General features: G+C 42.3%; 1 protein-coding gene across 4 annotated transcripts in view; it reads right to left on the bottom strand.

The window, feature by feature from the left end:
* wdr21 (WD repeat domain 21) overlaps positions 1 to 26116 on the bottom strand; it is an 86148-nt gene that overhangs the window by 44656 nt on the left and 15376 nt on the right. For all 4 annotated transcript variants that reach the window (XM_060828698.1, XM_060828697.1, XM_060828699.1 and 1 more), the window contains 3 exons: positions 20130 to 20233; positions 14972 to 15126; positions 10306 to 10388 (listed from right to left, as the gene is read on the bottom strand). In XM_060828698.1, coding sequence (XP_060684681.1) covers positions 10306 to 10388; positions 14972 to 15126; positions 20130 to 20233 — 342 coding nt within the window. The remainder of the gene's footprint in view (positions 1 to 10305; positions 10389 to 14971; positions 15127 to 20129; positions 20234 to 26116) is intronic.

Below are 26116 nucleotides of genomic sequence, written 5' to 3'. Positions count from 1 at the left end.
CCCTCAGAAAAAAATTGAAACTATTTCGACATTCAGAAATTTTCATAAATGTCAATGACGACTCTGTGAACTGCAACTGGCGCTCAAACGTCCTAATTTCAAAGCTCAGTTTGGCAATGCTTACTGCTCAAAGGTATCAAACAATGGAGAGAGGTGAGTATATGGAATGAGCTTGCAGAACACTGAGGATTGCACTTCTGACAATGTTGTCACTTCAAAAGGTATTTTGTCCTTGTTTTTTTCCCAGAGAGGTGAAGGCAGAGGGGCCAAATTGTCTACTTTAACAATGGCAGGAGAGTGGCCAGTCCTCCCAGTTTGGTTTAGTTTCAGCAGGCAGTCAGAAGCTGATGGTAGCAGGCTCAGAAGCTGTGCAAAAAAAGGTTCCATGCTTCAGCAAATGATTCTTGACTGGCTCCTCCCTCTGAAATCTCTCCTGCCTATAAGAGTCGTTTGGATTTTCAAATAGTTAAGGAATTCTAAATTCTGTTTTCTTCTGTTTGTGTTTTAACCGTAGTGCTTAAGCAAATTCTGTTTTGCTTAAAGCTGAGTGGTTTGAGCAGCTGCATCACACCTGAAATATTCACTTCATGTCTGTCTTTAAAGTAAGAAAAAGTTAGGGTCTGGGCTACCTTCTGAAAATATTTTGAGGGGGGTCTGGCCTGGTCCATAAAACAGTGAATGACAGAACAGGCTCAAGAGGTGAACTGCCTCCTCCTGTTCACTGGATCCTTTGACTGCCTTCCTTGAACCACGAAAAAAAGTGTTAAAAGTGTGTGCAGAAGAAGACTGAAAATGGATATAAAAGAAAGGGAACTTATGAGAATATATCACCAAATATCACAGATGGAAGTCTTTAAAAAAAACAAAAAACAAACCTACAGTCAAATGAAAAGGTACAACTGATTAAAGATGGAATAAGATATTTTCTTGTGCAGACAGAAGATCTGGTTGGGACACACTTTGCACCTACCACCACTACACGTGATTGCTTCAAAGTCACATCAAAAAAGAAAGTCTTAAGAAATTTAAGGAAAACCAGGCAGAAAGGGGGAATTTAAAGGTAGCCGCTCTCAAAGTAGAAAGGACATTAAGTCCAGAGGAAATGGCCCCTAGTGGGCGTGACCAGGTGGCTAAGTGTGGCAAGGAAAGAGAGAATGAGAAAGGACAACAGAATCCAATCATACTCTCAAAGGACACAACAGCATTAAATCATGGACATTAATCAAGCATTGACAGCCAAATTCATCTTCCCTCTACTCTCAGGGTTTGAAAGGAGAACTGTAACTCAAACCTTAGGTTGCAGCTGAAATGAGGCAAACAGCAAACCTGGTGTCTTCCAGGTACACCTTGACTCAATTAATACTCAATGACTTAAAAACCCATGAAGCAGATCAGAGCACAGATAATTGAAAATGTCAAACCCAATTCAGGAATAAAAGGATGACTAGGGTAGGTATCGGTCCAGTCAAGGATAGTAGTGGGAAGTTGTGCGTGGAGGCGGAGGAGATTGGAGAGACACTAAATCAATAAATTTCGTCAGTATTCACTCAGGAACAGGACACTGTTGCTGATGTGAATATTGAGTCACAAGTGATTAGAATGGATGGCCTTGAGGTATGTAGGGAAGAGGTATGGGGAATACTGGAAAGAATGAAAATAGATAAGTCCCCTGGGCCTGATGGCATTTAACCTAGGATCCTCTGGGAAGCTAGGGAGGAGATAACGGAGCCATTGGCCTTGATTTTTATGTCGTCGTTGTCTATGGGAATAGTGCCAGAAGACTGGAGGATAGCGAATGTGGTCCCCTTGTTCAAGAAGGAGAGTAGGGATAGCCCTAGTAACTATAGGCCAGTGAGTCTCACTTCTGTTGTGGGCAAAGTCTTAGAGAGAATTGTAAGGGATAGGATTTATGAACATCTGGATAGGAATAATGTGATCAAGAATAGTCAGCATGGTTTTGTGAAGGGCAGGTCGTGCCTCACAAACCTTATTGAGTTCTTTGAGAAGGTGACCAAGGAAGTGGACGAGGGTAAAGCAGTAGATGTGGTGTATATGGATTTTAGCAAGGCGTTCGATAAGGTACCCCATGGCAGGCTAATGCAAAAACTACGGAGGTATGGCATTGAGGGTGCATTAGAGGTTTGGATTAGGAATTGGCTGGCTGGAAGGAGACAGAGGGTAGTTGTTGATGGTATAGGTTCATCTTGGAGTGCAGTTACTAGCGGTGTTCCACAAGGATCTGTTTTGGGACCATTGCTGTTTGTCATTTTTATAAATGACCTAGAGGAGGGGCTTGAAGGCTGGGTGAGCAAGTTTGCGGATGACACGAAAGTCGGAGTTGTGGACAGCGAAGAAGGATGTGGCAGGTTACAGCGGGATATAGATAAGTTGCAGAGCTGGGCAGAAAGGTGGCAAATGGAGTTCAATGTAGCTAAGTGTGAAGTCATTCACTTTGGTAGTAGTAACAAGAAGATGGATTACTGGGCTAATGGTAGGCTACTTGGTAGTGTGGATGAGCAGAGGGATCTTGGTGTCCATGTACACAGATCTCTGAAAGTTGCCACCCAGGTAAATAGTGCTGTGAAGAAGGCATATGGCGTACTGGGCTTTATTGGTAGAGGAATTGAGTTCCGGAGTCCTGAGGTCATGTTGCAGTTGTATAAGACTCTGGTGCGGCCTCATCTGGAGTACTGTGTGCAGTTTTGGGCGCCATACTATAGGAAGGATGTGGAGGCATTGGAACGAGTGCAGAGGAGGTTTACCAGGATGTTGCCTGGCATGGTAGGAAGATCGTATGAGGAAAGGCTGAGGCATTTGGGGCTGTTCTCATTGGAGAGAAGAAGGTTTAGGGGAGATTTGATAGAGGTGTACAAGATGATTAGGGGTTTAGATAGGGTTGACAGTGAGAACCTTTTTCCGCTAAAGGAGTCAGCTGTTACTAGGGGGACACAGCTTTAAATTAAGGGGTGGTAGGTATAGGACAGATGTTAGGGGTAGATTCTTTACTCAGCGGGTTGTGAGTTCATGGAATGCCCTGCCAGTAGCAGTGGTGGACTCTCCCTCTTTATGGTCATTTAAGCGGGCATTGGATAAGCATATGGAGGTTATTGGGCTAGTGGAGGTTAGGTAGGCTTCGGTCGGCGCAACATCGAGGGCCGAAGGGCCTGTACTGCGCTGTATTTTTCTATGTTCTATGTTCTAACATGAAAGTGGTAGTATTTTAATCCTATGGATATATCTTTCCTGAAACATGTCACTTAAATCTCCACAATTTCATGTTTAGCCGCTCCATAATGACAGTGTGTTGGAACGCTTGTGCCCAATGCACACTACGCAGATGGTGCAGTAGTACAGATATTATATGCAACACACATTGGATGGTGTCGATAAAATGTGGATCTGGAAAAACACAGCAGGTCAGTCAACATCAGAGGGGCAGTCAAGTCGGTGTTTTGGGTCAGGACCCTACATCATCTCCAGCACACTAGATGGCACAGTGGTACAGGTATTTTACATCTCACACACACTGGATGGTGCAGCTGTACAGATATTATACACCACACACACTGGATGGTGTAGACAGGCAATATGCCACACAGACTGGAATGTGAAGTGGTATCAATAATACACCACACACACTAGTATGCAAAGTGGACATTATACACTGAATGGTACATTGGTACAAACATTTCACATCTCACACACAACAAATGGTACAGCTGTATAGATATTATACACCGCACACATCAGATAGTGTAGTATAGCCAAAAACACCCGCTGGAATGTGATGTGAAATAGACAATAAGCTACAAATACTAGACAATGAAGTAGTACAGATGATAAGCCACACAGTCCAGATGGTACAGTAGTACAGGCAACACACCACACACACACTGGATGGGGTAACAGGAATGGGGAATGGGTTTGGGTAGGTTACGCTTCAGAGGGTCAGTATGGACCTATTGGGCCAAATGACCTGTAGGGATTCTAAATTCTAAGCATCATCACACCACAGTCAGAACATCAATGATGGAAGGTTCATTTCATGTAAGTAGATATTCCACATCAGCACTGTATCACTTTAATGACAATTGTTTAAAATGAGGCATAATGCCCAAGTAACTCTATTTAAATGGACTTTTAAAACCTTATTATTCACAAAACAGCAAAGAGCTGTACAAAGTTAGCAATAGACCTAAATAATTAAGACCATAAGATACAGGAGTGGAAGTAAGGCCATTCGGCCCATCGAGTCCACTCCGCCATTCAATCATGGATGATGGGCATTTCAACTCCACTTACCCGCATTCTCCCCGTAGCCCTTAATTCCTCGAGACATCAAGAATCTGTCAATCTCTACCATGAAGACATTTAGCGTCCCGGCCTCCATTGCACTCTGCGGCAATGAATTCCACAGGCCCACCACTCTCTGGCTAAAGAAATGTCTCTGCATTTCTGTTCTGAATTGACCCCCTCTAATTCTAAGGCTATGCCCATAGGTCCTAGTCTCCTCGCCTAACGGAAACAATTTCCTAGCGTCCACTCTTTCCAAGCCATGTATTATCTTGTAAGTTTCTATTAAATCTCCCCTTAATCTTCTAAACTCCAATGAATACAATCTCAGGTTCCTCAGCCGTTCATCGTATGTTAGACCAACTATTTCAGGGATCATCCGTGTGAATCTCCACTGGCACACTCCGGTGCCAGTATGTCCTTCCTGAGGTGTGGGGACCAAAACTGGACACAGTACTCCAAATGGGGCCTAACCAGAACTTTATAAAGTCTCAGTAGCACAACGGTGCTTTTATATTCCAACCCTCTTGAGATAAATGACAACATTGCATTGTCTTTCTTAATCACGGACTCAACCTGCATGTTTACCTTTAGAGAATCCTCGACTAGCACTCCCAGATCCCTTTGTACTTTGGCTTTATGAATTTTCTCACCGTTTAGAAAGTAGTCTATGCTTTTATTCTTTTTTCCAAAGTGCAAGACCTCGCATTTGCTCACGTTGAATTCCATCACTCATTTCATGGACCACTCTCCCAAACTGTCTAGATCCTTCTTCAGCCTCATTAAAACACATCAACCAGTTACTCTTCTCACTTTCACTTGTGAAACCTTGTTCTACACAAAACAGCTGCACTATCTGCCTTCATTCTAATTTCAGCCTCCTCAGCTTCTAAATTTCATTCGATAGGTATGTGATAACTAGAATAGTAGAATCCTTCAAGAAGGTGACATACTGCCTGTCTTCTCGAATACAATGTTTTGCTGGGCCACTCCATTCTGTGAAGAGGCGAAAGTGGGTACTGCAGATGCCGGAGATTAGAGTCAAAATTAGAGTGGTGCTGGAAAAGCACAGCAGGTCAGACGGCATCTGAGGAGCAGGAAGATCGACGTTTTGGGCAAAAGCCCTTCATCAGCAATGAGGCTGGGAGCCTCCGGGAGTGGAGCGCCACCCCCGAGGCTCCCAGCCTCACTCCTGATGAAGGACTTTTGCTCGAAATGTCGATTTTCCTGCTCCTCGGATACTGCCTAACCTGCTGTGCTTTTCCAGCACTACTACAATCTTGACCCCATTCTACGAATGTCAGCCCAGTTAGTTCGGGACTACAGCTACCCAGTCAAGGGGTCCACTGGAAGTTTTACAACAATTCACTTTGACTTGAATTTTAAAAATGACTCAAATTTAAAATGAATTCAGGTTTTCAAGCTGTAATGGCAGTATTTGAACCAATAACTGCTGCGAAACACGTGCAGTCACAAGCCACCACACTCCTTCCAAGACTCCTGAGACCTGATAGTGCAGAAGTCCTTTCTGGCTTACCCAGAATAAAATCATCCCACCAATATCAGGGGCTCCTAAATACTTGAGAAACTAATAGTTTATCAATAACAAACTCAGCACAGTGAGGAAACAGGCTGGGAAAGGGAGATCACCTGAGCAAACACTTCAAAAGATTAAATAAAACAATTCATAGTGACGTCAATATGTTTAACCATTGTTCTGGTCAACTGAGAGACTGCACAAAGAACCAAGCACATTTATTCAAATTTATACATGAGTTAGGAGATACAGTCCATTTTGTCTCTCAAGCCTAGTCTCTATTTGAAAAGATCATAGTTGATTTGATTGTGGTCTCACTGTTCATACCTGCTTTGATCTTTAACTCCATTGTGAATCAAAATTCAGTCCAACTCTAACTTAATATTCAGTAACTCTACCTCCACTGCTCTCAGAGGTAAAGTGTTTCACAGACATAATCCACAGAAAGAAAGAACATTCCTCAGCTGAATCGTAAACAGGAGACGCTCTATTTCTGAACTATGACCCCTAATTTTAATCTCTGTCTCTTACAATGGGAAACATCCTTTCAATATTCACCCTGTCAAGCCTGGTCAGAATTTTACATATTTCAGTAAGATCATTGTTCATTCTTCCAAACTCCAACGGATACAAATCAAATCTGTTTGACTGCTTCACATCAGTTAATCATTTTGACCCTCGAATCAGTCAACTGAACCTTCTCTAAACTGCTTCTAATGTAGTTGTGTTCTTTCTTAAATTAGATTAGATTAGATTACTTACAGTGTGGAAACAGGCCCTTCGGCCCAACAAGTCCACACCGACCCGCCGAAGCACAACCCACCCATACCCCTACATTTACCCCTTACCTAACACTATGGGCAATTTAGCATGGCCAATTTACCTGAATCGCACATCTTTTGGACTGTGGGAGGAAACTGGAGCACCCGGAGGAAACCCACGCAGACACGGGGAGAACGTGCAAACTCCACACAGTCAGTCGCCTGAGGCGGGAATTGAACCCGAGTCTCTGGCGCTGTGAGGCAGCAGTGCTAACCACTGTGCCACCGTGCCGCCCACAAGGAGACCAAACTGCATTCTATGTGTGGATTAAATGCAAGGTACTGCATTTTGGTACAATGAACAAGGTTGGAGTTTATATAATTAATAGTAGGGCCTTGGGTAGTGTTAGAGCAGAGGAACCTAAGAGTTCAGATACATATTTATTTGAAGTTTATGACACACATAGACAGGATGGTTAAAAGACATTGAAGGCAAGCATGCCAAACAATGCTCAGTCTTTTGAATGTAGGATTCGGGAAGTCATATTGAGGTTGTACGGGACATAGGTGAGACCTCTTCTGGAATACTGTGTCCAGTTCAGGTCGCCCAGCTTGATGAAGGATAATATTAACCTGGGGAGGGGTCAGAAGAGATTTACCAGGATGTTGCCAGGTATAGAAAGGTTGAGTTATAAAGAAAGGCTGGATAGGCTGGAAATTTCTTCACTGGAGCATGGGAAGTTGAGAGGCAACTTATAGAAGTTTATAAAATAAATGAGGGGTATAGACAGAGTTAATGGTAGTTGACTTTTCTCTGGAATGGGGGATTTCAAGACTAGGGAGCACATTTTTAAGGTGAAATGAGAGAGATTTAAAAGAAGACATGAGGGGCAAAGTTTTTAAATGCAGAAGGTAGCTTGTATGTGGAATGTACTTCCTGAGGAAGTGGTGGACTTGGATACAATCACAACTTTAAAAAGAAACATTTGGATAACTACATGAATAGGAAGGGTTTGGAGAGATATGGGCCAAGAGCAGGCAGGTGGGACTAGCTTAGTTTGGCTTTATGTGCTGATTTGGTTGGACCAAAAAGGTCTGCTTTTATGCTGTATGACTCACTGTGATCTCACCAATCATAGCCTACAATCATAGCCTACTTTTTATTCCATTCCTCTGGCAATACACACCAACATTCCATTTGTTTTTCTAATCACTTCTGTACTCACACACTAACCTTTTGTGATTTATGTACCAGGATAAGCAGATCCCTCCGTACCTCTGCGATCTCTCTCTCTCACACTCACTCTCTCTCTCACACACACACACACACACACACACACTTATAGCTAGGAAACCATATGGGAGGGAAAGGAGTTGAAAGGCTAACAGAGGAGGAAGGGTGAGAGGGATCGTGAATGGAGTATAGATATGGAGGAGGAAGGGTGAGAGGGATTGTGAATGGAGTATAGATCTGGTCTGGATCTATTGTGTTGAACAGTTAGTTTCTATACCATTGTAAATACAATTTATGTAGGTGAAATCACATTTGGCAGACCTGGTGTTATTGGTGGATCCTACTTGTAGCATTGATAAAGTAAATGGATGGGATGTTTTTGGATTTTCAGAAGACTTTTGATGAGGTCCCAAACAGGAGGTCAATAATTAAGATTAGAGCATATGGAATTTGAGACAGTCAGAATACCAAAATGGGAATTAACAGATTGTTCTCAGGATGGCAAAGTTGCTAGTGGGAGATCACCTGCATCAGTGTCGGGACTATAATTGTTCACTAAGTGAGTTCAATGTGAGGACCTATTGTAATAATTCCAAATTTGCTGATGACACCAAACTGGGTGGAAATATAATTCCTAAGGAGGGTGCAAGGAGGCTTCAAGAGGTCTTCAACAAGCTATGCGAATAGGCAAGAACGTGGCAGATACTTATTCACAATATATTCTATGAAGTTATCAGCTTTTGGACAAAAAAAACCAAAGACAGATTATTTTTTTCAATGGTAAAAGGCTGGGAAATGTGGATGTTCAATGGGACCTGGATGTCACGACTTATGAAATCACTTAAAGTTAGCAAGTAAATTTAACAAGCAATTAGGCAGACAAATGATATGTTAGCCATTACACAAAGGGGACTTGAGTTCCGGAGTAAAAGTGTCTTGCTACAATCGTTGAAAGTCTTGGGGATACCCTATCTGGCAAACTGTGTACAGTTTTAGTCTTGTTATCTAAAGGAAGGATATATTTACCAAAGGAGTTTCATTTTTAAATTACTTCATTCAGGGGATTCATGATAATTTGAGGTTGTCAAGCATTAACTTTGTTTCACAATCAACAGATGCTGCCAGACCTGCTGAATCTCTCTAGAACTTGGTTTTTTACTTCAGGTAACACTCAGGTGTTGATTCCTCTGTGAGTCAATTATGGCAATGTCACTGAATGTCAAGGGGCGATGACTGATTCTCTCTGATTGGAGATGGCCTGGGATTTGAGAGGATTAAGTATGACCATCATTGGTGAATATCTCCAGTTCTAACCTTTTGATGGAGCAGTTGAAGATGGTTGGGCCTAGGACACTATCTGTTGGATCTCCAGCAGAGATGATCCAGAGTGGAGATGACTGACCTTCAACGATCACAATCATCTTTCTGTGCACCAGATATGACTTCACCAGCAGAGAGTTTTCCACCAATTCCCATTGAATTCAGTTTTGCGAGGGCCCTTTGATGCCATAGTTGATCAAATATAGTTTTGATGTAAAGTCAGTAACCCCACTTCGGGAACTCAGCATTTTTGGTCACATTTGAACCAAGATCATAATGAGGTCAAGTGGCGAGTAGCCTTGGCAAAGCCCAAACTGAGCAGATTATTGCTAAGTAAATGCTATTCGGTAGCACTGTTAGTTGCTCCTTTATCAGTTTACCCATAATCTAGAAAAGATTCAGGAGGCAACTGAATGGCAGTAATTGGCCTGGTGCGTACAGGACATACCTAGGCATTTGTCAAGTCGATGCCCGTCTGTAGCTAGACTGGAACTGTTTGGCTAGGGGTGCAATAAGTTCTGCAGCACATATTTCAGTACTATTGCTGGACTGTTGTCAAAAGCTGTCACCTTTCCAACATCCAGGGCCTTTACTTGTTTCTTAATTCACAAATGAATCGAATGGGCTGAAGACTGGCATCTATGATGGTGAGGATCTTCAGGGGAGACTGCAACAGAAGTTCACCAGCTTGGTCCCTGGCAAGGAGGGACTGTCTTATGAAGAGATTTGGAAAAAACAGGCCTTTATTCCTTCGAGTCTTGTAGAATGACAGGTGACCTCACAAACTTGCAAACTTCTTACAGAATGGACATGAATAAGGTTTTCCCTGGCTAGCTGACTAAAACCAGGGATATAGTCTCAGCATTAGGGGCCATTTAGGACTGAGGTGAGGAGGAATTTCTTCATTCAGAGGGTGGCGAATCTTTGGAATTCTTTAGCCCAGAGGGCCATGGAATCTCAATCGTTGAGCAGGTTGAAGAGAGAAAAATTGATAAATTTCTGAAAACTAACAAAAGCAAAAGGACAAAGAGGTTGCATAGGAAAATGGCATTGAGGTAGACCATCATATATGATCTACTTAAGCTGTGCAGCAGGTTCGAAGGACTGGATGAAATACTGCTGCTCCTATGTAAATTGTTTAAATAATATAATCCACTTACCGCAAACATGATGCTGGTTTCATTAATCCAGAATGTCTTTTCTGTAGGAGCCTCGTGAGATTCAGACCCATTCTAACCACCAGCTGCTTTCAAAACAGAGAAATATTAGGAATTCGGTAATCAAAGACAGTCACACATGGCTTCATTAAAAAGCTGGTCCCTGGTTAATTGACAAAAGCAGCACCTTCCTGAGCCTTGCTAAGCTGAAGACATTATGGAGAATACAAAGCTCACCTGAACTCAAACTACAAGTGGAGTAGTGAGTCAGTCATCTGGCCCAAGATTACTCCACTAATCAAACTGACCATTGCAGATTGCTACCTCAGCTTGCACTCTGCCCATATCCCTCCATTCACTTAGTGTCAAATCTACCAGGCTAGCCTGACAATGCTTAGCAGGTGAGCATCTACACATCTCAAGGATACAGAACTGGAAAAATTCACAAGCTTGATGTGAAGGAAACTTTCCACATAACAGTTGCAAATGTTCAACAGTTTGTTCTGAAACCAAGATCCAGTTTCCAAACTCTCCAGAGAGGGGAATCATCCTCTCAGAGTCAGGTCTGTAAAACTCTGTGATAATATTTTGTGATTTGATGAGATCAGCTCTCATCCTTTTAAACTCCACAGAATATTAACCTGATCTACTCAATTGCTCCCCCTTAAACAATCCCATATCCCACGAAGCATTCACTAAACTCCCTTACACACAACAATAAACTTTCTCTGGTAAGGAGACTAAAATTGTATGTATATTCCAAGCAATCTCATCATGATCTTACATGGAAATGTAAAGCTTCTTCACTCCAATCCTTTTCCAATAAAACATACAGTTCCATTTGTCATGGAGATTGACAGCACAGAAAAAGGCCATTCAGCCCATCACATCTGCACCAGTCAAAAACAGACACCTAACTATTCTAATCTCATTTTCCAGCAAGGGCACATCTAAATACATAAATGTTATGACAGTTACTGTCTCTACCACCATTACAGGTGGGGATTTCCAGATTCTTACCACCCACTGCATCAAAAAGGATTTTCCTCACATCTAAGCCTTCAGCCTCTTAAGTGTATACCCAGTCATTTATCCCTCCATCAAGAGGAAACATCCTCCCACGTATCCTACCAATCCTTCTCAAACATGCTCCCTCTCAATTTCCTCAGCTCCAAAGAAAATAGCCAGTCTATCCAATCTCTCTTCTAAACTGAAACTCTCCAGCCCACGCAACACCCTGGTAAATCTCTTCTGCATCCAGTCCAGTGCTTTCACATCCCTCCTCTCATGTGGATTCCAGAACTACACACAACAGTCGAGCTGTGGCCTAACCAATGTTAAATACACTTCCAGCATAACCTCCCTGTACTTAAATTCTATGTTTTGGCAAATAAGGGCAAGTATTCGATATGTCTTCTAACCTCAATTTATCTAAATGACCAGTGGACATGCATGCTAAGGTTCAGTACAGATTCCAGCATCTGCAGTACTTTGCTCCTACCCAAGGTCCCTCTTTTGCTAAGCCCACACGTGAGCATTCTCATTTGTGTACAAAAGCACCCATGGAGCCTCCAATGCTTACCAGTCAATCATGTTAAATTTGGAGCTCAGGAAAATCTCAGAGGAAGATCTGCCTCAGTGAAGTTAGATGTTGAAGATCTATAATTTTGCTTATGAATGAGTACTGCATGGATGCAGCAAAGGAGGATGATTGGCCAGAACAGGAGTTGGCCAAGACAGAGCTGGCAAAGGGAGCTTCAAGGTTGGAACAGTTAGAGTGAAGTTTAATGAGATTTGCTGATCCACATCATTAACACTGGGAAGTCACTCAGAAATCAGTGGGATCTGCTTTAATCACATTTAATATTTAATGTGCACTGCGGAGTTTTTGATCAGTGCATTATCTGTTACCTATGTGAACTGTGTGTTAACTCTGGGTATTAGAAATACGTTGCCTGGCATTGAATATTGTTGTAATGCTGCTCAGTAAGCTTTATTGTTATTTGTTCACAACAATGGAACCTTGTGCTTTATCTCTCTTTATTCTCCCCATGTCTCATATTTAACTACCTTAAAAAAAAGTTTCAAAATACTTTAAAAAGGCATACTGACTTCAACATTGAGGAGACTGAATGCCAAATCTCAGACACCTCCTCCCATCACTTCCTGGACTGCGACCCCACCACTGAATTGCAGCCCATTGTTTCCACAACTGTCACTAGTTTCCTTTCATCTGGTGATCCCCGTGCTGCCTCCATGCCGACCTTCAAGCCCGTATTCCACTTCTACTTCCTTTCCAAAGTACACAAACAGGACTGCCCAGGCAGAACCATCATTTCTGCCTGCTCCTGCCCCACAGAACTCATGTCTTCCTACCTTTTTCTCCCCATCTCACTTACATTTGCAATTCCTCTGACACTTTATGTCAATTTCAAATTTTCAACTTGCAGTTCCATCCACCTCCTCTTCACCCACTGATGTGCAAAACCTTTACATGGCCATGCTCCATTAGGATGAACTAAGGGCTCTCCGCTTCAGGAAAAATGGCCTGAACTGTCCCCATCCACAACCACCATCTTCCTCCACCTGGCTGAGCCCATCCTCACTTTAACCAGCTTCTCCCACTTTAACTCCTCCCACCTTCTTCAGATCAAAGGGGTGGCCATCAGCATGGGCCCCTATTATGCTGATCTTTTTGTGAAACATTTCTTGTTCCCGTCCTACTCCAACCCCCACACACAACTCTTTTTCTGGAACATCAATGTCAACATCGATGCTGCCTGCCTCTCTCTTCCAGAATTAGAAAGGTCTACTAAGTTCACTTCCAATTTCCACATCATGCTCATTTTCACTTGGTCCATCTCCACCTCCTCCTTTCTCTTCCTTGACATCTGTTTCCATTTCCAGGGATAGACTGGCCACCAATATCCATGACAAACCCACCATCTCCCACATCCCCACACCCTGCTTCCTGAAAAGACACTATTCCATTCTTCCATTTCCTCCGCCACCATTTCACCTGTTCTGATGATACTACAAAGGGGCCTCCAAAATGTCTACCTTCTTTTTCAACCAAGGATTCCCCACCACTATGGTTAACAGACATCTCTTGCGTTTTGGCCCTTATACCCTCTCTCCCTTCTCACAATGATAGGATCCCCCGCATCCTCACAGAACATATAACAGTACAGCACAGCACAGGCCCTTCGGAGCACAATGTTATGCCAACCATTTATCCTACTCTAAGATCAAACTATTCTGTGTACCCTACATTTTACTATCATCCACACACCTGTCCAAGAGTCACTGAAATGTCCCTTCTGTATCTGACTCTATTACCACTACTGGCAGTGCATTCCACCCAGCCTTCACTCTGTGTAAAGAACCTACCTCTGATATCTCCCCTAAATCTTCCTTCAATCACTGTAAACGTATGCCCCCGTGTGATAGCAATTTCCAGTCTCTGGCTATCCACTCTATCTATGTTTCGTCATCTTGTACACCTCTATCAGGTCACCTCTCATCCTTCTTTGCTCCAATGAAAAAAGTTCTAGCTCTTTCAACATTTTTAATAAGACATGCCCTCCAGTCCAGGCAGCATCCTGGTAAATCTCCTCTGCACCCTCTCTAAAGCTTCCACATCCTTCCTATAATGAGGTGACCAGAACTGAATATTTCAAGTGTGATCTAACCAAGGTTTTACAGAGTTGCAGTATAATCTAACAATTCTTAACTCAATCCCTGTGCTAATGATAGCCAGCACACCATATACATTCTGGGTGGCAACTTTGAAAGACTTAAGGAGATGGACCCTTAGATCCCTCTGTTCCTCCACTCTGCCAAGAATCCTGCCTGTAACCCTGTATTCTGCATTCAAATCAGCCTTCCAAAATGAATGACTTCACATTTTTTCAGGTTGAACTCCATCAGCCACTTATCAGACCAGCTCTGCACCCTGTCAATGTCTGTTGCAACCTACAACAGCCCTCCACACTATCCACAACTTCACCAACCTCACTTGCACAGCACCTTCCCATGCAATCTCAGAAGTGTAACATCTGCCAATTTATTTTGTCCCTCCCCACTATCCAGCCTCACCTTCCAGGTGAAGCAGTTTACCTGCACTTCACTCAATCTAGTCTACTTTATTCATTGCTAACAATATGGTATCCTGTACAGTGGGAGAGAAAAAGTGCAGACTGGGCAACGGCTTTACAGAACACCTACATTGTTCGCAAAAAAAACTGAGCTTCTGGTCGGCCCTGGCCAACATCTGTCTTGGACTTGCTGCAGTGCTCCAGTGAAGCTCAGCACAAACTGGAAGAAAAAGATCCCATTTTCAACTTTGGATCCCTGCAGCCTTCTGGACACAGCATGGAGTTCAATTATTTTAGAGCCTGATTAACATCCCCATGTCCTTACCCCAACCCGCATACAACAGACGCTATCATCACATGGACTGCTATCACAAACAACGCCATTTTCAGCTACTACAGGTCCCCATTAGGAGCTATTCATTCCCCCAGGCTGAACTTAACTCACTGACCCTTACTTTTACTGCTTAAAATTAGCCATGAATTTCGAGTACCTTCTATCCGAGAATGTTATCGCATCTTTACAGAGCTCATACATACTTTTCTTTCAAAACAAAAACTACAGGTCTAACAACCTTAGTTTTAGCATCCTCTTCCAACTTCTTCAATCGCTTTTCCTCCATTTCCGTTTTCCTAATCGATTCCCAAGTTAGAGGGTTACAGTTATTGTGTCCAGGTAACAGCCTAAAGTATCTGTCCTTTTTGCGATCATAGTAAAAGCCCGGCAACTCTGGGGGAAGAAACAAGGTAAAATCCCGGTTACTTAATCGCATGGACTGTTCCACTTTGGCATACAAACCTGCTTTTTTATTATTTCCAATCTCCACTGTGGTGAGGCCCTGAAAAGAAAGTTTGTTGGTCTCAATGGGATCATTGAAGAAATGGAAAACTGAGGCAATAAACAAACTCTGTTACAAAGATTAAGGATCTTCTGTTTTGCAAATAGAAGCACAAAGTATAAAAGGAAATTAAGTTATACTATGAATCACTGATAAATTCATGGCTAGACATCACATTCAGCTCTGGACACTGCAGTTTAAGAAGACTGTCCAGGACACAGTGAATTTACTCGAATGGAATAAGGGCGAGGGGTCTGGTTAAGTAGCAAGCCTGGAGAAGCAGAGGTCATTCTCTGGTGATTCCAAGTCACTGTCTGTGTGAAGTATGTACATTCTCCTTGTCTGCGTGCATTTCCTCCAGGTGCTCAGATTTCCTCGCACAGTCTGGCAATACTAAATTGCCCATAATGTTCAGGGATGGGGAAGCTAGGTGGGTTAGCAATGGGAAATACAGGGATAGGGTTGGATGAGGGGCTGAATGGGATGCTGTTTGGAGACTTGGTGCAGACTTGATGGGATGAATAATCCTGCTTCCACAAAGTAGAGATTCTATGACTCGCCTTAGAAGTTTAGAGCTGTGATCAGCTGATCATTCTGGCTTTTCAGCTTCATTCTGTGTGTGACCAGTTAAAAAAAAAACTTGACCAAACTGAACAACCTGGAATTATCTTACCATTCTCTTTGTATAAAAATTCTGTGCCTGTGTGCTTCCCTCACTGCACTTAACGAAGCAGCAGCACTCCGAAAGCATGGGAATTCAAATAAACCCGTTGGACTATAACCTGGTATCGAGTGACTTCTGACATTGTCTACCCCAGGACAACACTGGCATCTCATTGTAAAATTGAGGTATTAGTCACTCCACCATTGCTTGTCATTCCTTTAATTACAAAGGACTGAAGCTCTGAAACTCCCTCCCTAATTAAATCCTCCTTCTCTCTATTTCACTTCTATCTTTTAGAAAATCTTTAAAATTTTGACCAAGAGGTTTGATCATCTAACCAAATATCTCACGGTTGTCACATTTTTCATAGAAACATAGAAAACAGGAACAGGAGCACGTCATAGGGACCAAAGAAAAATCCGCACGTAAAAATGGGGAATGTTGGTAGAACGTTGAATGAGCAGGTCACATCTAGCTTTACTTTGGAGAAGGAAGATGAAAGTTCAGAATTCAAGAAATGATTCATGAAGTTCTTGAGCAGATTGATACAAGATGTGAGAAGATATTGAGGGCTTTGGCAAATTTAAAGAAGTGGACAAATCCCCAAATCTTGGATAGGCACATGAAAGTTAGTACAATGAAGGGTATGTAGGTTTGTCTGATCTTAGAGTAGGATAAAAGGTCGGCATTACATCAAAGGCCGAAGGGCCTGTACTGTGTTGTACTGTTCTACATTCTATGTTTAGCAAACATGTGGAACTAAACGCCAGCACATTATGCTAGGTCACCCATATTACAACAGTGTCACTGCTTATAAGCTATTTTGAATTATCCTTTGCTGTGAAGGGCACCATCTCATGCAAGACTTTTATTTAAAGTAAGAAAGATTCTAGAATACATTCATGCACTGCGTAATATATTACATTACTACCTGGATCTTGGAACTTATTCAGCAATTCAGGATGCCAGTTTAGAAAGCATAACCAAAAGAAAGAAATGAAGTATTGGAATAGAATAGAATAGAATAGAATAGAATCCCTAAAGTGTGGATTCAGCCCAAAAAGTCCACACTGACTCTCTGAGGAGTAACCCAGCCAGACCCATTCCCTGACCTATTACTCTACATTTACCCCTGACTAATGCACCTAACCTACACATCCCTGAACACTAAGGGCAATTTAGCATGGAGAATTCACCTAACCTGCACATCTTCGGATTGTGGGAAGAAACCGGACACCCGGAGGAAACCCACACAGTAACAGCAAACATGTGCAAACTCCACAACTGTCGCCTGAGGCTAGAATCGAACCTGGTCCCTGGCGCTGTGAGGCAGAAGTGGTCACTACTGAACCACCATGCTGTCAAATATCATGCAGAGGTTGTGCCTGGAGGATGTAAATTTTGTAAATTAGGTTCCTATTTGTAAAAGCATCCCAAATTTGTTTTCTTCCCTACCACCAACTTGCCCCACAGTTATTTACAACCTATCGATAATTTCTCTCCATAAAATAACCCCACTTTTTCCTGTGGTTCTACCTCTGGACCAGAAGGTCTACAATCAAATCCCAACTATTTGAAAAGGTAAATTAGAAATTATTTTACATAATGCTGTGCCAAACCTCAACACAGCAGCAGAATGCCAACAATTCACTTGAATCCATCCAAGGCTTTCCTCAAGCCAGTTGTATCCAGAGAAGAGTTGTCCCCTATAAATAAGAAAACATCCCAAGCTTGATTTGTTCTGCTCTAAGTGCAGCAATTACACAGTGACAGTGGGTCTGAATATAAGGGTTTGTGGTGCATGTGCTTTACAATATAACTGTTAGTATTTGGAATGTAACTCTTAGGTTGTAGAGTTTAATGTCAATAAATACATGCATCAAGTTAAGAAATTAATGAGCAACCCTGGGAGTGAATCAATTCTAGAAAGCTTGCAGTTTGATTTACTTAACTGATTAGAGTCACGTTAATTTGGCGATTAACAGTGGAATGGAAACTCAAAACAGAAGTCATAATATCTGCATAACATCTTATTTCATTCAGGACAGTTCAAGAGCCGGTTTTGTTTTGGGAGTTTTGAAAGTGCAAGGAATGCCTGGTAGAGGTCATTTGTAATGAAATATAATTGATTTCATTACTGACCTCTATGCAGTCTGATTTGAAATGTTCCATAACCTATGAAGTAATGATCAAGCTAAATCAATAATCCTGTATGCCAGTCTTGTAAATTCAAAGTTAAAGGAGCAAAGTCACAAAGTGAAGTCATTTATGAACCTCACCTGCCCTCGGGTTAATAGTGACAACGTCGTCAGACTTGCAGAGATGAATCACGTGAACCACCATCTACAAAGTTCCCCCTTTCCCCATCCCCCTCTCCAAGTCACGCATCATCCCAACTTGGAAACATATCGCTGTTCCTCCACTCTGTTGCCGGGTCATAATCCTGGAATTCCCTCCCTAATGGCATTGTGGGTCAACCTACAGCAAGTGGACAACAACGGTTCAAGAAGGTAGTTCACCAACACCTTCTCAAGGACAACTAGACAGACAATAATAGCCAACGATGCCCATGGGAAGAAGATTTTTTGAGGTGCACAAAATTATTAGGTACATAGGTCAGATTGAAATTAATTTTTTCCATTAGGTTAGTTAAGGCACAGATTTCAGCTTAGGGACAGGAGGTTTAAGGAGATTTAAAAAGAAATCCTTTTACCAGAGGTGGTGGTATCTGGAACTCAATGCCTGAAAGGATGTAGAGGCAGGAGCCACCATAATATTAAAGAACTTTTTAGATGAACACTTAAAACTTCATAGAATGGGATTAGTGCAGACAGATGCTTGATGACTGGCACTGACATAATGCGCTGATGGGCCTCTTTCCACACTGTAATACCTAATGTCTCTGACCAGACTTCAGGTCATCGATCCCAACATTATTCCAGTGGTTCAGTGACAATTCTTTTCTTTATAATGCTCTTCCTGTATATTGCAATTATACAAAACAATTTATGTATAAGATGCGGATGTGGACTGCCAGGGTCCTGTTCAAGGTACAATTCTCAAAACAGTGTGAAATTAGCCCTTACTCCTTCCTGTGTATTATGTCAAAGTACTTTCCAATTTTAGTTAATCAAGGAGACATAGCAAATGAGATTTCCCCATGGAGCCAGAAAATGGATGTCCTGTTTCAGCAGATCCTTCTATCACTATGCCAAGGGCATTATTCACAGGTTGTACACTGGAACACATTACAGGCTACTCCTTTTCAAGTTGTTCAGTTATCTAAACATTCAGTACTTTCGCTCTTTTTTCTCACTTATGTGTATCTTATATCGCTTGTGAAGTGGGAGATGGCACAGGGCAGAGCGACACTAGGCACACAGACACACAAGATGGCCACTGAGAATACACATGTGTAGTGTACACTGCCTGCCAAAGTGTCTGGGTCCAGCCAACATCTTTGATAGAAATGCTAACAGCTTGATATGGACTCAATACAAAGTGCTAATAGCCAGCACTGCAGTAATCGTCTTTCTTAGGAAGAGCAATTAGCACCCATTACTACAGTAATGGACTTCCACGCAGATACTGAAATCGACAACGTCTGTGCTGAAACTGAATGACCGTGCTGAAATTAACAAGGGTTGTGCTGGAACTGAATGACTGCACCGAAACGATCAACGATTCTGCAATGTTTACAATAAACAAACTCTGTTACAAAGACAATGACCTCTTCACTGACCTATTATATTACAAAATGTATGAAAGTTTCTTGACATGGGCTCCAGGTTAAGAGAAAACTCGGAGCTGACCACTGTGCTGTTGGTGTCTCTCTCCCCGGAGCTCCGGTATTTCCTTGTGCAATAAACTCTGTTGTTGAAACCCAATTCTGACTCCGAGACTGGTGATTTTCCCCACAACCCTTGGCACAGTGTTTTTCTTTTAATATAACAAATGATGTTTAATAATCAGGATTATCTAAAGTGATTTGAAGTAATGCCTGAGACCTAATGGAATGAGAGAACAGGTAATGGATACATTAATGAAGAGTCAACTGGATTTGAATTAGTTGTACAAATGAGAGCTAGTCGTCAGTGTGGTGAGAGTTTTCTAGACATGGCTAACTGAAACAAAGATCTTAAATATAGGCCCGGAGCTGGACTCAGTTTGAATACGGTTTTCTTTTGCAGTGTAATAAAGCACAATGTTGCCAAACATGGAAATACTCACCTGGCACATCAGTCGACACTGAGGCACTGCTTGTTGATTCAGTTGCTGAACTATTCTGTTCACTTAAACCACTTACAGATGCATAAGGATCAGATCTCTGGTTCCTAAACAAATTATAACAAATTTAGGAAATTAAATATTAAGAAACATGTCTTTACAGAATTACTTCAAAAATCTGCAAACTGCAACTACATTAACATATTAAAAAAATGTTTAAACTGAAAATAGACAACAGTCTCGACAAATAGCCTTCCTTCAAGAAAATGCTAACTCAATAGGTTAAAGAATAGCTATATCATAAGTTTCCTAATCTCACACTTACAAAAATATTTGGATATTTGGAGTTAGGCATTTTAGAGCTCTCATAATTAAGTTTTTTAAAATAAGTTTATTAGATTAGATTAGATTACTTACAGTGTGGAAACAGGCCCTTCGGCCCAACAAGTCCACACTGACCCGCAACCCACCTAGACCCATTCCCCTACACCTAACACTATGGGCAATTTAGCATGGTCAATTCACCTAACCTGCACCTTTTTTGGACTGTGGGAGGAAACCGGAGCACCCGGAGGAAACCCATGCAGACACGGGGAGAATGTGCAAACTCCACATAGTCAGTCACCTGAGGCGGGAATTGAACCCGGGTCTCTGGTGCTGTGAGGCAGCAGTGCTAACCACCGTGCCACCATGCCGCCCACATGTTAATGGCTAAAACTTTTTATTTGCAGTAGATAATGTTTCAAAATCAACATTTCATGTTTGATGGGCAACTGAAAAACAGGGAGGAAATAGAGTTCTTTCCCAACATACACTTCAGGCAGCAGCACTGAAGTAGAGCACCCAAGAACATGGTGTGTGTTCAGCTGTAAGAGTACCTCAGGCAGACCCATTTGGTTTCTTTTTCCCCATAACCTGGAATTCTTTTCTCTGTAGATAATCATCCAATTCCCTTTCATATTCACAACTGACCATTGCACTGTTGCACAGTGCATTCCGATACCTAAATGGGCTGGGGAAGTAGGTTCCTTTGAAATAAGAACTGGATACATACTGAAGGGGAAACAAAAAAGAGGGCTATAGCAAAACAAATAGAAAACTGGGACTAATTGTCCTGTTCTTCCACAGAGCAGGGCATCCTGAAGGCGGAGGTTGGTAAGACAGAAGTTGTGGTAGATATTGGTACCAACATTACACGAAAAACAAGGGATGAGGCCTTACAACAAGAGTTCAGAAAGCTAGGCAGCAGACTGAAGAACAGGACCTCAAAGGTGTAATCTCAGGATCACTGCTGGTGCCACAGGCTAGCAATCACACAAAGAGGAGAATAGAGGAGATGAATGCGTGATTCAAGAATTGGTGCAGGAGGGAGGGATTTAGATTCCTGGACCACTGGGACCTTTTCTGGGAAAGGTTCGATCTTTACAAGCACGGTGGTCTGCATCTGAACTAGAATGGGACCAACATCCTTGTAGGAGGTTTGCTAGCGCAGTTGGGAGGAATTTAAACTCATTTAGTGAAGCAGAAGTCATGGTGCATTTGTTCAAGAGAAAAAGAGCTTAAATGGAGTTCAACATGCGTCTCTAGGGAATAAGTAAATTGAGAGCAGATATGAAGACAATTCACTGTAGGGTGTAAAAACAATAACAGGATAAGTTCAGGGCATTTTGCTATAACACGATGGTTCACTCCTCTGCAATCTTGCGCTACAGAAAACTGCTATAGAAAATTGCTGTATCTGTTCAATAGAAAGTTCACATCATCCAAATAACATCCACAATTCGCCAATCACATTATAGTCAATTTGCGTTGACAAAACACACGTTATATTGGGGGGACACATATGTTAGGGATATTCAACTATCCAAATATTAATTGGAATAATCATGATTTGGAGATGCCGGTGTTGGACTGGGGTGTACAAAGTTAAAAATCACACAGCATCAGGTTATAGTCCAACAGGTTTCATTGGAAGCACACTAGCTTTCGGAGCGACGCTCCTTCATTAGGTGATTGTGGAGGGCTCGATCGTAACACAGAATTTATAGCAAAACTTTGCAGTGTGATGTAACTGAAATTATACATTGAAAAATTGATTGACTGTTAAGCCTTTCACCTGTTAGAATACAGTGATACAGTGATAGTGATAGAAGTGAAACTATCACTGTATTCTAACAGATGAAAGGCTGAACAGACAATCAATTTTTCAATGTATAATTTCAGTTACATCACACTGCAAAGTTTTGCTATAAATTCTGTGTTACGATCGAGCCCTCCACTATCACCTGATGAAGGAGCGTCCGTCCGAAAGCTAGTGTGCTTCCAATGAAACCTGTTGGACTATAACCTGGTGTTGTGTGATTTTTAACTTTGGAATAATCATAGTATGAAGAGTCAAGAGGAGGTGGATTTCTTGGAAATTCACAGGCCTGTATTTTATATCAACACGCAGATGGTTCTTCAAGAGATGGAATAATGCTGGACTTAGTTTTAGGGAATGAAGCTGACAGGGGGTCAAATTGACAATGGATCAGCATTTCCATGACACCACGCATTTTGAGTTTTGCTGTGGAAAAAGTGAAAAATGGGTCTCCGAGAGGAGGATTTTGATTGGTTTAAGGTAGACCGTATTAAAATAAGGCAGGATGTGGCCAAATCTAGGAAGGAGGTGATGGCCTAGTGGTATTATTGCCAGACTACTAATCCATAACCTTAGTAGGCTCTGGGGACCATGACAGATGGTAGAATATGAATTCAATTTTAATAATACCTGGAATTAAGAATTTACTAATGACCATGAATTCATTGTCGATTGTCAGGAAACCCATCGGGTTTACTAAAGTCCTTCATCCTCAACTGGTCTGGCCTACATATAACTCCAAATCCACAACAATGTGATTGGTTTTCACTTGCCATCTGAGATGGCCTAGTAAGCTAGTAATACCAATTGCTAGAAAGTCTCACAGAACTGAAACCAGATGGATCACCTGGCATCGACCTCGGCATCAGAAAAGGCAACAACAGAAACAGTCCTGCAAAGATATCCTTACTAATGTCAAAATTGGGAAGATGTGTCACAGACTAGTCAAGCATTAGCCTGACATTGTCTGAAAGGCATGATTCTGTGAGTATGACTATGTCCCAGATACCGCTATCCTTGGATGTGTCCTATCCCACTGGCAGGTCAGACCGAGAGGTGGTAGCACAGTGGTAAACAGTCTGAAGGGAGTTGGCCCAGGAGTGTTCCAACATATATTCTGGACCCCATGAAGTCTCATGGCTTCAGATTAAACATGGATGGCATGGTGGCACAGCAGTTAGCACTGCTGCCTCACAGCACCAGAGACCCAGGTTCAATTCCCGCCTCAGGCGACTGACTGTGTGGAGTTTGCACATTCTCCCCGTGTCTGCGTGGGTTTCCTCCGGGTGCTCCGGTTTCCTCCCACAGTCCAAAAATGTGCAGGTTAGGTGAATTGGCCATACTTAATTGCCCGTAGTGTTACATGCAGGGGTAAATGTAGGGGAATGGATCTGTGTGGGTGCGCTTCGGCGGGTCGGTGTGGATTTGTTGGGCCGAAGGGCCTGTTTCCACACTGTAAGTAATCTAATCTAATCATGGAAATGTCTACTCTAGCAACTCAAGGCTGGCATACATGAGGCACCGTGGGCCAACAGTAGCAGAACTGTAGTCCAGCACAATCTGCATCCTCATGGCCGAGCATATCCCCACTCAACCATTATCTTCAAGCCAGTAGATCAACCCTTGTTCAATGGAGAATGCAGGAAGGCATAGAAGAAAGAACAAAACAGCACAAGACCAGGTCTTTAGGCCTCCCAATCTTGTGCTGACATATTTTGCCCTTCCATACCAAAACTCACACCTACATGATCTATATCCCTCTATTTCCTTCCTATTCATGTATTTGTCCAGGTGTTACTTGAATGCTGCTATAGTGTCTGCTTCCACCACCTCCTCTGACAACACTTTCCAGGCATTCACCATCCTTTGGTGTGAAAAACTTGCCTTGCATATCTCTTTTAAACTTCGTCCCGCCCTTGCACCTTGAATTTGTGTCCCCTAGTAATTGACCCCTCCACCCTGGAAAAACATCTCATACATTCCACTCTATGCCATTCATAATCTTACAAACTTCTATCAGGTTGCCCATCAACTTCCTGCAATCCAGTGAAAACAAATCCAGTCTATACAATCTTTCTTCATAGTTACAATCCCCCATAGAAGGCAACATCCTAGTAGACCTTTTCTGTACCCTCTCCAAAGAATTCACATCCTTCTGGTCGTGTGGTGACCAGAATTGTATAGAAATATGGCCTAACTAAAGTTCTATAAAGCTTCAGCATAACTTGTCTAACCTTACACTCAATGCCAGAGGCCTTTTTAACTACCTTATCGCTGCCATCTTCAGTGATCCGTTGCACTGCCTACCCAGACCTCCCTGCATATCAATACTAACGGTTCTTCTTTTCACTGTACAATTTCTACTTGTACCTGACCTTCCAAAAAATGGATCACCTTACACTTTTCTGAATTAAATTCCATCCGCCAGTTTTCTGCCCATGTCTCAAACTGATCTATATCCTGTTGTACCCTCTGGCAAATCTCCTCACTATCTGCAACCCTACCGATCTTTGTATCGTCCACAAACTTACAAATTAGACGTGCTAGCTTTCCTCCAAATCATTTACGTAGTTCACTTAGAGGTCTCAGCACTGATCCCTGTGCAACATCACTCATCATAATGCTCCATTCCAAAAAGCATCTTTCCAGTGCTACCCTCTGTTTCCTATGGAGCAGCTCCCAGGCATACCTGAAGATGAGATGTCAACCTGGTGATGCTGCCACACAGCACCACTTACATGCCAAGTGATAAACAGAATTAAGCGATCCCACAAACAGCAGATGAAATCTAAGCTCTGCAGTCCTGTCATGAATGGTGGTGGACAATTAAACAACTCACTGGAGGAGGCGACTCCGCAAATATCCCCAACGTTAATATGAAACAGCCTCGCACATCATTGCAAAAGATAAGGCTTTGCAGCAATCTTCAGCCAGAAGTGCCACGCAGACTATCCATCTTGACCGCCTTCAGTGGTCCACAGCATTACAGATACAGTCTGTTCTGTTATAATGCAGTAGTTCCGTCCTCATGCAATCCCGTGTTATAAGAAAATAGTGTAATAACAACACCATTAAAGTTAAGGGGTGGGAGAATGGAATCACATTATAACCAATACACGCTTTAAAAGTCTGTGCTTTAAAAACAATGTCCCCCAATAGCAAATTTACATTAAAGAAACTCGCTTATAGCAGAATGGCCTGTACCAGGCTTTAGCCAATTCGATTCACTCATGTGTACCAAGAAATGGTTGAGAAATTGATACTGCAAAGACTACAGGCCCTGATACCATTCCAGCAATAGTATTGAAAGCTTGTGCTCCAGAAATTGCTGCTCCGCTAGCCAAGCTATTCCAGCACAGTCGTAAAACTGGCATCTATCCGGCAAAGTGGAAAATTGTCCAGATATGTCCTGCACATAAAAGCAGGACAAATCCAACCAAGCTAATTATTGCTCCATCAGTCTACTCTTTATCATCAACACATGCTCAGCAGATTGCTCACTGATGCCCAATTTGTGTTTCACCAGAGCCACTCAATTTCTGATCTCATTACAGCCTAGGTTCAAATATGGATAAATGAGCTGACATGAGATAAGAGTGACAGTCCTTAACATCCCTGCTGCATTTGACAGTGTAGCAGTAAGGAGCCCCAGAAAAACTCAAATCAATGCGTGCTAATGTGTTGCAAACTCTCCGGTAGTTGGAGTCACACCTGGAACATAAGGAGATGCTTTTTAGAAGTCAGTCATTTGAGCTCCAAGACATCTCTGCAGGAGCTCCTCAGGGTAGTGTTGTTGAGCCAATCATCTTCATTAATAGTCACTGGGTAGTCTATAGTTGGGGGGGGGGGG

Source organism: Hemiscyllium ocellatum, chromosome 8, assembly GCF_020745735.1.
Source record: "Hemiscyllium ocellatum isolate sHemOce1 chromosome 8, sHemOce1.pat.X.cur, whole genome shotgun sequence".
Classification (NCBI taxonomy): Eukaryota; Metazoa; Chordata; class Chondrichthyes; order Orectolobiformes; family Hemiscylliidae; genus Hemiscyllium; species Hemiscyllium ocellatum.
This window is presented reverse-complemented; position numbering and strand designations above follow the sequence as displayed.